Source organism: Apodemus sylvaticus, chromosome 11 (genome assembly GCF_947179515.1).
Source record: "Apodemus sylvaticus chromosome 11, mApoSyl1.1, whole genome shotgun sequence".
Taxonomy (NCBI): Eukaryota; Metazoa; Chordata; class Mammalia; order Rodentia; family Muridae; genus Apodemus; species Apodemus sylvaticus.
Genome location: NC_067482.1, coordinates 74,327,315 through 74,338,374, shown reverse-complemented (window position 1 = coordinate 74,338,374; position 11,060 = coordinate 74,327,315). Strand labels below are relative to the sequence as shown.

General features: G+C 48.4%; 1 protein-coding gene across 1 annotated transcript; it reads right to left on the bottom strand.

The window, feature by feature from the left end:
* Nucleotides 1–5,089: 5,089 nt before the first annotated feature.
* Nucleotides 5,090–10,263, bottom strand: S100p (S100 calcium binding protein P). The gene is made up of 5 exons (XM_052199705.1): nucleotides 10,225–10,263; nucleotides 9,491–9,699; nucleotides 9,445–9,455; nucleotides 6,118–6,222; nucleotides 5,090–5,127 (listed from the first exon to the last, which is right to left on the bottom strand). The coding sequence occupies exons 1-5, from the start codon at nucleotides 10,261–10,263 to the stop codon at nucleotides 5,090–5,092; spliced, it is 402 nt and encodes a 133-aa protein (XP_052055665.1).
* Between the last annotated feature and the right edge of the window lie 797 nt (nucleotides 10,264–11,060).

The window sequence follows — 11,060 nt, the reverse complement described above, 5'->3', positions numbered from 1 at the left end:
CGCTTTCTTTTATAAGTTGTCATGGTCCTGGTGTCCCCTCATGGTGTTGTGAGGTATCCATCAGAGAAGACCTCTTGGACACAAGGTCAATAGAATATTAGCTGTTCTGGTTGTTTAGGGTCCAAGTGTAGTCCCCAGACATTTTTCAGGCTGGTCCTCTAAACACAAAACCATATCCTTGGTTGACATACTTCGGTTTACAAGAACAGTTAGCTAGAAGTGAAACTACAGGAGCCAAAAACGTTTAGTCCCTTTAGGGACTTCCCCAGAACTATGGACTTTGATGGATTAGGTCTTTGCTTTCATTTGGCAGGTGTTGCTGCCTGTGTGTTGGGTTCCAAGGCTTCGATAATACTTTCATGATGGGGTCAGTTGTGCTAAGGTCTGGTTACTATGGTAATAGAAAAGTAACTAAGACATCCAGAGATCCTGTCTCAAAAATTAAAAATGTATATTGATAAAAAGACACCTGATGTTGACCTCTGGCCACGACACACACACACACACACACACACTTGTGCATGTGCAAGCACACATGCAGACATCATATACACTATACACATGTACGTATAGTAACAAGCATATACATCTTTTAAAAGCTGATGCATAGGGGCTGGAGATACAGCTCTGTGGTTAAGAACATTTGTTGCTCTTGTAGAGGATCTGGGTTCAGTTCCCCATACCCACTTCATACTGCTCATAACTGTCTATCACTTTAATTCTAAAGGATCATATCATCTCCAAAGGCACCAGGTATGCATATGGTGTATAGATATAAGTGCAGGCAAAACACTCATGCAGAGATAATAAAAACAAACCTTAAAACCATTTGTCTGTGTGCAAGTGTTTTTCTGTATGCATGTCTGTGCACCATGTGCATGCCTAGTGGCTGCAGAGATCAGAAGATGTTGGATCCCGTGGAGTTGTGAGCCACCACGTAGGTGCTGAGAGCCAAACCTCAGCCCTCTGCAAGAATAACTGCTCTTAACCACCAAGCAGTCTTCACAGCCCCCAAATAAATCTTTTTTTTCTTTATGTGGCTGTAGAGTAGCTTAGTATTCTACATCTGAGCCACAGAGGTGGCAGGGAAGAGAAGAGGGAGAAGGAAGGGCCAGGGGGAGAGGGAGAGGAGGAGAGGAACAGGAAAAGGAAAAGGAGGAGGAAGAGAAGGGAAAGAGAGGAGGAGGATGGGGAGGAGAGGGAGGCAGAGGGGAGGGGAGGGAGGGGAGGAGAGAGAGAGGGACCAGGGAGAGAGGGAAGGAGAGAGAGGAGGGAGAGGGAGAAGAGGGGGAGACTGGGATTGACTTGACCCACTCCTAGTGACATATTTCTTCCAACAGGCCACACCTCCTCCAAAGGCCACACCAGTTAAATAGAGCCACTCCCTAATGATCCATCATTGACCCAGCATATATGAGCCTAGGTGGGCCATTCCCAAATAAATCTTAAAAAAAACAAAACTGAGCACATAACTAGGTATGCACATGTATACTATAAACATGCATACTATAAACAGATGTGCAAATCTCCCATGATGAGCCGACAATAAATATATATGACTAACATTCATATATAGTTGCTTTTAATTTTTCAGTACCCCAGACATCACCTAACCTTGTTTGCTTTGAGAGCTTTAGGCCTTCTGAGTCATCTTTTAAAATTGTGTGTGTGTGTGTGTGTGTGTGATGTGTGTGATGATCACCATGCAGTCCAGAAGAGGGCAATGGATCTCCTTGAACTGTAATCACAGGAGGCTGTGAGTGACCTGAAATGGGTGCTGAGAAGCAAACCCCAGTCCTCTGGAAGAACAGCAAGTGGGCTGCTCTGTTAAGCATAAAATCCATATCTTAACCTCTTAGCCTTAACCACTGGGCCACGTCTCCAACCCTTTTTTGTTTTTGTTTTTGATTTTTGTTTTTTGTTTTTTGTTTTTGTTTTGTTTTGTTTTTTCGTTTTTGGTTTTTGGTTTTGGTTTTTGGTTTTTTCGAGACAGGGTTTCTCTGTGTTGACTTGACACTTGACTGTCCTGGAACTCACTCTGTAGACCAGGCTGGCCTCGAACTCAGAAATCCGCCTGCCTCTGCCTCCCAAGTGCTGGGATTAAAGGCGTGCACCACCACGCCGGCTTTTTTTTTTTTTTTTTTTTTTTTTTTTTTTTTTTTTTTTGCTTATTCTCTTTACATTCCTCTCACTGCCCTCTCCTAGTTCTCTATCCCACGCTCCCTCCCCAGCCCCTCTTCCCTTCTCCTCTGAGCGGGTGAGGGACCCTTAGATGTCCCCCTAACCACCCTAATACTTCAAGTTTCTGGGAGGCTAGGCACCTTGGCTCCAGATGAGGCCAGACAAGGCAGCCCAGCTAGTAGAGCATATCCTGTGTACAGGCAGCAGCTGTCGGAACAGCCCAGGTTGCAGATGCTCTGGACACACACGAAAGCCAAGCTGCATATCTGCTGCATATGAGCAGGGAGGCCCAGGTCCAGCCCTGTATGCTCTTTGGTTTGTGGTTCAGACTCCGAGAGCCCCGAGGGTCCAGGTTAGTTGACTTTGTTGGTCTTCCTATCCCCCTCAGGACCCACAATCCTTCCTCCCATTCTTCCATAAGAGTCCTAAAACTCCATCTACTGTTTGGCTGTGGGTGTCTGCATCTGACTGAGTTAGCTGCTGGGTGGAGCCTCTCAGAGGACAGACAACATGTTCCTGTCTGCAAGCATAAAAGATGGGGTGAGGAGGTGGGGGACATCTCCGGGAGGACACAGAGACCTGGGAGGAGGAAGGCACCCAAGAATTAATGAGGGTGACCTTAGCTGTGACTCACTCCACTGGGGATATGGAACCTGAAGAGGCCACCTCCTGTAGCCAGGCAGGAACCCCAGTGGAGCAATAGAGACACCAACCCACCCACAAAACTGTCAACTCCAAATTTATCCTGTCTGAAAGAAACACAGGCACAGGGAATGGAGCAGAGACTGGGGGAATAGCCAACCAATAACCGGCCCAATTTGAGACCCATCCCACGGGCAAGCACCAATCCCTAACACTATTTTTTTAAGATTTATTTTATGTGTATTTTATTTATTTTAGCTGTCTTCAAACACACCAGAAAAGGGCATCAGATCCCTTTATAGATGGTTGTGAGTCACCATTTGTTTTCTGGGAATTCTGAAAGAGCAGCCAGTGCTCTTAACCTCTGAACCATCTCTCCAGCCCAGTCCCTAACACTATTAATGACACTCTAATATCATTCATAAGCTTGGCCTCTGGGATAGAGCATTGTATGAGACTCTGTCATAACCTTTGCTTGATGAAACTGATTTTAGAGACATGCGTGGTTTCATATATATTTATTTGGCTAATCTTCATTTTTTTAAACCTACTTTTTATTTATTTTATGTATATAAGTATACTGTAGCTGTACAGATGGTTGTGAACCATCATGTGGTTTCTGGAAATTGAACTCAGGACCTCTGCTCGCTCCGGCCCAAAGATTTATTTATTATATGTAAGTACACTGTAGCTGTCTTCAGACACACCAGAAGAGGGCATCAGATCCTATTACAGATGGTTGTAAGCCACCAAATGGTTGCTGGGATTTGAACTCAGGACCTTCGGAAGAGCAGTCAGTGCTCTTAACAGCTGAGCCATCTCTCCAGCCCTGTCATCTTCATTTCTTAAGTGATCATATCAGTAGAATCTAAGCAACTGCCACGTCATCTTGACACTGTCATGGTTTTGTCAGCAACTCTAGGAGCCATTAGTGTGTCCTGTAGGTATCTGTCATTCCCAACTCCCCTTTTTCTGAAATCTCAGATTTCTCGCTGTCTTCCAAAAGACTCATCAGATTCCACTGCCTTCAGCTGCACTGGCTGACCATGACTGGCCTGATCATTGAGTTGGTTTTTTTTCTGGAAACCTTCAGAGCCTGCTGATCATGTGACTTGCCACACCAGTTTTCAAATCTGCCCAAATCTTCCCGTTCCAGTGTAATCCAATAGCACAGCCATCTTCTCTTCTCTATTCTTTTTTTTTTTTTTACTAAAGATTCATTCATTCATTCATCTATTCAATGTAAATGATTGCTATATCTGCATGTACACCTGCATGCCAGAAGAGGGCATCAGATCACACTATAGATGATTGAGAGCCACCATGTGGTTGCTGGGATTTGAACTCAGGACTTCTGGAAGAGCAGACAGAGCTCTTTTTTTGTTTTGTTTTGTTTTTGTTTTGTTTTGTTTGTTCTTGTTTTTGGTATTTTTCGAGGCAGGATTTCTCTGTGTAGCCCTGGCTGTCCTGGAACTCACTTTGTAGACCAGGCTGGCCTCGAACTCAGAAATCCACCTGCCTCTGCCTCCCAGAGTGCTGGGATTACAGGCGTGTGCCACCAACACCCAGCTCAGACAGAGCTCTTAACTGCTGAGCCATCTCTCCAGCCCCATCTAGTTTTCTTACTAATACTTAAAATGTGATTTAAAAAACAAACAAACATCTAGCTTTTCTTATCAGCCTCTGGGGAGAGACTTGGTTACTGCTGAATTCCCAGAACTTAGACCAGTGTGTGGGTGGCACATAGTTAGTGCTAAATACTCAGGACAATCAAGTACCAATAAGGCACAAAGTGTGTGTGTGTGTGTGTGTGTGTGTGTAGCGCAGGTGTGTACCTATATGTAAATATGTGTACATTTGAACATATGTGTGGAGGACAGAAATTATCATTAGGTGTCTTCCTCTATAGCTTTCCCTCTGATTTTTAAATTTTTAATTGCATATTTATTTATTTCTGTGTGTGTATTATGTGTGTTGTATGTATATATGTATGTATTTCTTTGTACATCAAGGGACAAGTGTAGAGGTCAGAAGACAACTTGCCTAATTAGTTCTCTCTATATCATGTGGGTTCCGGGAATCTAACTCAGGACCTCAAGCTTGGTACCACGTGCATTTGCTCTCTAAGCCATCTAACCAGCCTCTCCTCATTTGCCAAGATACAGTCTCCCTCCTGTAACAGACTTCTCCAAGAGCCGGGTTGGGCTGAAGCCTCCTGCAGCTGCCACAATACCCATGCAACCTTTGTGTGGCCTGCCTCTCTGCATCAATTGCTGAACCCCATACCCAGGATGAGGGCAGAGTCTGGGGGAGCCAGGGGAGGTGTCCTCACCTCAGGCCTGAGTGAGGCTCCACAGTGAAGGGGGGGCCTGACACTGGTAGCAGGTTCTGAGGGTTCACCTCCTCCTAAAATCAGGCTGAGAGATTGTCACCAGCAGCATGGCCATTGACTTGTTAAGCAGCACAAGAAAAGAAAAACCAGTCTCTGCTCTGCTCTGGTGCATCCTTTAGGTCCAGCATTGCCATGTTGACATCACGTGCTTTCCCCCTTGAGATGTACGCACCCAACCCTCAGGCTATCCCCTTTCTGGATATGTCTGCATCTCCTCCCTAGCGTGGGGCTGCCCTCTTGAAGTTCAGGGTTTCTTCAGAATGCTTAGGTTTCAATGCTGACTGCTCAGAGGATGGGGAAAACCCTGAAACCAAAGTCACCAGTTTCTCCTCTGTGACCCTGGCCACTGTCTGCTTTCCAAAGACCGGGTCAGGACACTGACCTGAGTGAGATCAGTGGGCTGTCGGCTGTTATCACCCAGCCCTTCCCCCCTTGTAACATGCTGTCTCTCGGTCTGCCACCGGGTGCACCTAGCCCTTCTCAAAATCAGTTATAAGCAGCATCAGTTTCAAACATTTCAAGTGGCCGTTGGCCCAGCACTGAACGACTAACAATTTTAATAAATGCAGAGCTTGGGTTGTGTGTCAGAACCATGTGTTCAGAAGTATGTGATTATGATGCAGATGGTCTGCTGGGTCCTTCCAGTGAGATGTCCCTTTGTTGGGCAAAGACCTCAAGGCTTAAAGGAAACATTTGGATTCTCCAAGCCAATGAGAATTCCGTAAGCATTTATTAGCCAGAGGGACACCAGCCAGCTCAGCCCAAGGAAGTAACTACTAGCAAGTACTTTCTAGAAGCTAGAGATTCACTGCCAGGGCCTCCTGGGGACTCTGTCAGGATTCCTGCCTCCCAGACATCATCTTTCTGAATCATTTGACATCTTCCCTCAGGAACTGACTGACAGTGACAGGCAGAGGTGAGCACAGCCACAAACACCATGAACTCACTGAAATCCACCTGGGCATCTCTGTTAGCATCTAGTTCCTTAAGCAGTTTGTTCAGACCTTCTGTGTCATCTCCAGCTAGAGGAGGGAGGGCAGAGTCAGCAACAGGGACGCAGAGCAGGACTCGGGTCTCAGTCAGCCCCAGCCTCATGGTCAGAGGGGAGGGGAAAGGCACCCACGAGTGAGTCACGTGGTAGTCAGCCACATCTCGGCCACACAAAGACACACTGCTGTATACAGGCCATGAGATGCTTTGGATGGAGTGACAGGGCATCAACTAGTCTTAACTGTGAGGACTTAACATGTCCCAAGCCCTTGGGGACACGGGGCTTTTATGTAGGTGCTGGGGACCTCAGCTCCACATGCTCTTTACCTCCTGAGCCATCTCCTCAGCCCCTCTACTGCACTTCCAACTGGAGGATCTGTTTTCCACAAGTCTGCAGGCTTCACAACTAACTATAAGACCAGGGGGCTGCCTCGCTTACATCTATTAGTGGTAAAGGCTGACAGACCATCAGTCCCAAGGAACCTTCTCAGAAGCTCTGTTTTCTGCTCCAGCACCCTGCTAAGGTCCCAGGTCTTTTTGGGAGAGGACAAGCCTGGTGCAGGCTCTGAAAGCCTGATCATGTGTCAGTTAGGGTTGATACACCATCCTTCCTGAGATGTGAACAGGGGACAGATCTGAGCGTTAGCATCAGGGGACTAGTAGTTCAGCTGAGGTCTGGAACGTTTTGTGTTCCTATGGCTTTTTCAGAAAGTGAGTCCAGACCACCCACTAAGCCATGGCTGTGCATGAGAAAGTGGGTGTTAATTATAGCAGGTTGGAATGGCAAAGTAAGGGAAGGCTGCAAATTCAACACTCAGAGAGTAGAGGGACACACCCGTCTACCTAGACTTCCCACGCATATCAGAATACCTGCACCGGGGCTGAGGATCTGGCTCAGATCATAAAGTGCTGGCTGCAGGGTCTGGATTTGATTCCCAGAACCCACATAAAAAGCTGAAGATGCTTGTTATCCAGCACCAGGGACATGAAGATCGAGGGTCCTTGTGGACAGCCAGGCCTAATTGGTGAGTTCCCGGTCAATGAACTTATCCTTAAAACGACAACGACAACAACAACGACGACAATGACGACGGCTTCAATGATGAGACAGGGAGTCCCGAGGACCTTCAAGCTGATGAGTGCTACCCTAAGCCTTGGTCAGAGAAGCGTCTGTCTAGTGGCAAAGGTCAATGCTGAGACACACAGCTGGCCGACTTGTTGAAGGCAAGTGACTGTTGGGTGCTCAGTCTTATTGGGACACACCACACCACCTCCTCAAAAGTTCAAGGACTATCACCCAAGAGCAGGTGAGAGCCAGAGGATGGGAGGAAAGGGTGCTGTTAAAAGCTGGCGTGGTCGTTACACTTGTGAACTTACAGGGGCCGCGCCTTCTTGTGTAAGACCTGCACAAGGTGAGGCCCATTGGTATTCCATCACGGACAGGAGAGGGGATCCTGAGGCCCAGCTCTAGCTAAGGCACTACGGGCAGTCGACAGTGCTGGGGGCAGGGAGACCATTCCTTCAACGTAGCCACTGGAAGTGGCTCATTTCCAGGAAATAACCTCCCGCAGAGAATTGTGCAAACAATCCTACTCGTGGGGTCACACATAAATCCAGAAAAGACCTGGAAGCAGGACTTGTTGGAAGAGGGGTTCGGTGGCAGTGAGAAGGGAATATGGGCACAAATGAAAATATGTGTATGGTATTATCAAAGAATAGAAATAAAGAAACACTTTTCAAAAAACAGAAGGTAGGAGCTCCTGAAGAGGTATGCCTAAGGTTGACCTCTGACCTCCACAGGTATGTGCACCCATGTACATACACATGTGCACACACGTGTTATACACAACACACATATACACAATCCCTGAAGATTAGTTTCTCAAACTTTGATGATCACCAGAACATCACAAGTCAATGATGTGGTGCCTGTCCTCAGAAAGGCCCAGACTTAGAGAATTCACATTATTATATTAAGCCCCAAACAATAGTAACTTTCACATTAGTCAGAATTTTGCTCACAACCATGTTTGTTTGGAAGAAAGAAAAGAAGAGGAAAAAAAGAGTCAGTATTTAAAATGGCTCATTTTTTTTTTCTCCAGGCTTCTGCATTTTCCTGTCATTGACAAACACATTTGTAATAAAACAAAACAGATGGATTTTATTGTAAAAATGTGTCATCGTTGCATGTCTGCCTAGGACAGAAACATGATGTTCTGGGGTGTGGGTGACACTTGAGCCTGACTGCTCTGACTTTCTTCAGCTGCCAACATCCACCCGTCCATCCGTCCATCCGTGAGGACCCCTTAGATGGCAGAAGGGCTGTGTGCTGGCTGGGGAATGAGAAGGCGAGGATGGTGGGTAGGGAAGATCAAAGAGAGGAGGCTGGAGGGAGGGAGGCTCTGCTGAGATCTGCCATGGGCCACCCAGAGCAGAAGCCCCGGGCCTCTTGGGAGGCTCCTGGCTCTAGGGTCCTGCCTGAGCATTGAGCTCAAGGGAGGCTGCTGGTTAGGGGTGGGTAGAACAGCCAGGAATAGACTTCCCTTGTCCTTATTCTTGTTAGTTCCACTATACCAGGTCACAGGGGACCTGGGATGGAAGGAGATGCACTTTACAAGGCTGAAGTCTTGGGGCCAGAAAGTTCTGGGGGTCTAGCAGACAACCCCAGGATTGGCCTGGATCCCACTCTGCTGTAGGCTGTAATCCCACCCTCCTGTTCTTACATGGTGTGATGGTTTGTATATGTTTGGCCCAGGGGGCGGGACTATTAGGAGGTGGGGTCTTATGGAGTAGGTGTGTCACTGTGGGCGTGGGCTTAGGACCCTCATCTTAGCTGTCTGGAAGCTACTCTTTTCCTAGCAACCTTCAGTTGAAGATGTACAACTCTCAGCTTCTCCTGCACCATGCCTGCCTGGATGCTGCCATGTTCCCACCTTGATGATAATGGATTGATCCTCTGAACCTGTAAGCCAGCTCCAATTAAATGTTGTCGTTTATGACTTGACTTGGTCATGGTGTCTCTTCACAGCAGTAAAACCCTAGCTCAGACACATGGAAAGGCTCGTGATGACAAACGCCTTGTTCCTGGCCTCCCTCTGAGCATGCCCTCTGGCCTCAAATACTCCAGTGTTCCCTCTACAGGGCTCGGACCATTGGGCCATTCTTTGACTGTGCTCACATCTTTCAGGCTGTGTTCCCCCCTCCTCCTGGCACTACGGGTAACAGCTGATGGATTCGACCTTTGTCCTTTCTACTACCACAGTGTCATCTTACCACCTGCTTGACCTTAGCTTCAGGAGACCTGGGAGCTCCCTCTGTATTAGTGTCTCCACCCCCCCAACCCCCAGCCTCCAATCGCTGCCCTTGATGATCGCATACCAGTTGAAGACTTTGATGATTGAACAAATGGCCGTCTCCAGCTCTGTCACGGGGCTGGTGTGGGCCTTCCTTCCTTTCAGGTCCTTTTTGGCTCTTTTTAGCCAAAGACAACTGCTCTAGGTATGTTGGACATAACCCTGTGGCCAACAGTCATATGCCAGGCCCTTAGTGTTCTGGCTGGACTCCACCCCCCACAGTCACCTGGCTACAGCCAGGTTTGCCCCGCCCCACAGTTACCTGGCAACAGCCAAGTAGGGCCCGCTATAGAAGGGGCCGCGTGACCTCCCTTCCTTGCTCTCTTGCCCAGGCTCTTCTTCTCTTTTCTCTTACTCTCTCCCTTGTCTCTTCCCCACCCCTCCCTCTCCCCTTCCCCCTCTCCCCATCCTCTTTCCACATGGCCATGGCCGGTTCTAACGTCTTCTTTCCCTCTTTACTTTTCTATCTCTTTTCTTTCCCCCTACTTTTCTATAATAAAGCTTTAAAATCATGGGCTGTCTCTTCTTATCTAAATCTGCCATGTTGGAGCAATGGAACAGGCCTCTCCGCGATCCCAGCCACAGAAAGGACCAAAGACTCCCCCGCCCGGCCGGCCGGGCTTCCTCCACAGGTACACGGGCCTGGCCGCATCAGAACGAGCTTACATAGGCGAAAGCCCCATAGCCCTTTAAGGCCAGCCTCATACTAACACAGAACAGGATGGTCAACAGCTCTGTCCTTCACCGTTTGTCAACCAGACCCAGTAAAAGGCATGGCTGTGACCCTTTCTGCAGCCCGCCCCGGGAGGGTCCAACTGTGCTATGCGGGCCCTGGGAGTCATCTTTGAATCATAACAGGGACCTCCCTACTAGGTCAAAGGTGGTAGGTAGCATCTAGGTCAACTCGAGAAGTGTCTGAGAGGGAACAATGGGCAGGTAAAGAACAGGACAGCCTGTGACTCAGAGGGGCGGTTTATATCGCCCTGCAGCCCCTGCCCTGCTCACCATAGTGGTGACTGTCAGAGGAACATCCACATAGGGTCGCGGGGTAGCAGGGCTTGGAAGACTCCCAAGGCAGGGGTCTGTGCTATGGGGCTTTTCAAGGCCAGAAGAAAGGTCCAACCCCAGGATGGGTCATTTCCCTGGAGCCTTGGGCAGTTGGGGCAGAACTGGGAGCAGCAGAGGTAAAGCACCCGTGTCCGGGCCCCCGCTGCTGCCTGGACAGGCTGGAGAAAGTCTGCAGTTAGATGGGAGAAGTGTGGCCTCTGTGCAGAGGAAGGCCCCAGATCAAGCCTCCAGCTCCACTGGCTCAGGTGGAGTAAAGGTCATTAACTTTGCCAGTCTTGCGGCTGGACAGCACAGTGACGCCTGCCCCCACACCAGGTCTGTGACAGATGGCACTCCTCTGATGCAAGGATAATTGTTGCCTAGGTTACTTCTGCTTCCAGAGCTGACTCTTCACTCAGCCACAGGCATCTGCCGTGACTGTGAGAGAGAGAGGT

Coding starts and splice junctions, on each gene's coding strand:
- S100p (XM_052199705.1), bottom strand. CDS start 10,263: ATGAGGCTGGCCTTAAAGGGCTATGGGGCTTTCGCCTAT. Junction 9,700..10,224: donor GCTATGGGGCTTTCGCCTAT/GTAAGCTCGTTC, acceptor CAACATACCTAG/AGCAGTTGTCTTTGGCTAAA. Junction 5,128..6,117: donor GCTCACCTCTGCCTGTCACT/GTCAGTCAGTTC, acceptor TGGCTCCCCCAG/ACTCTGCCCTCATCCTGGGT.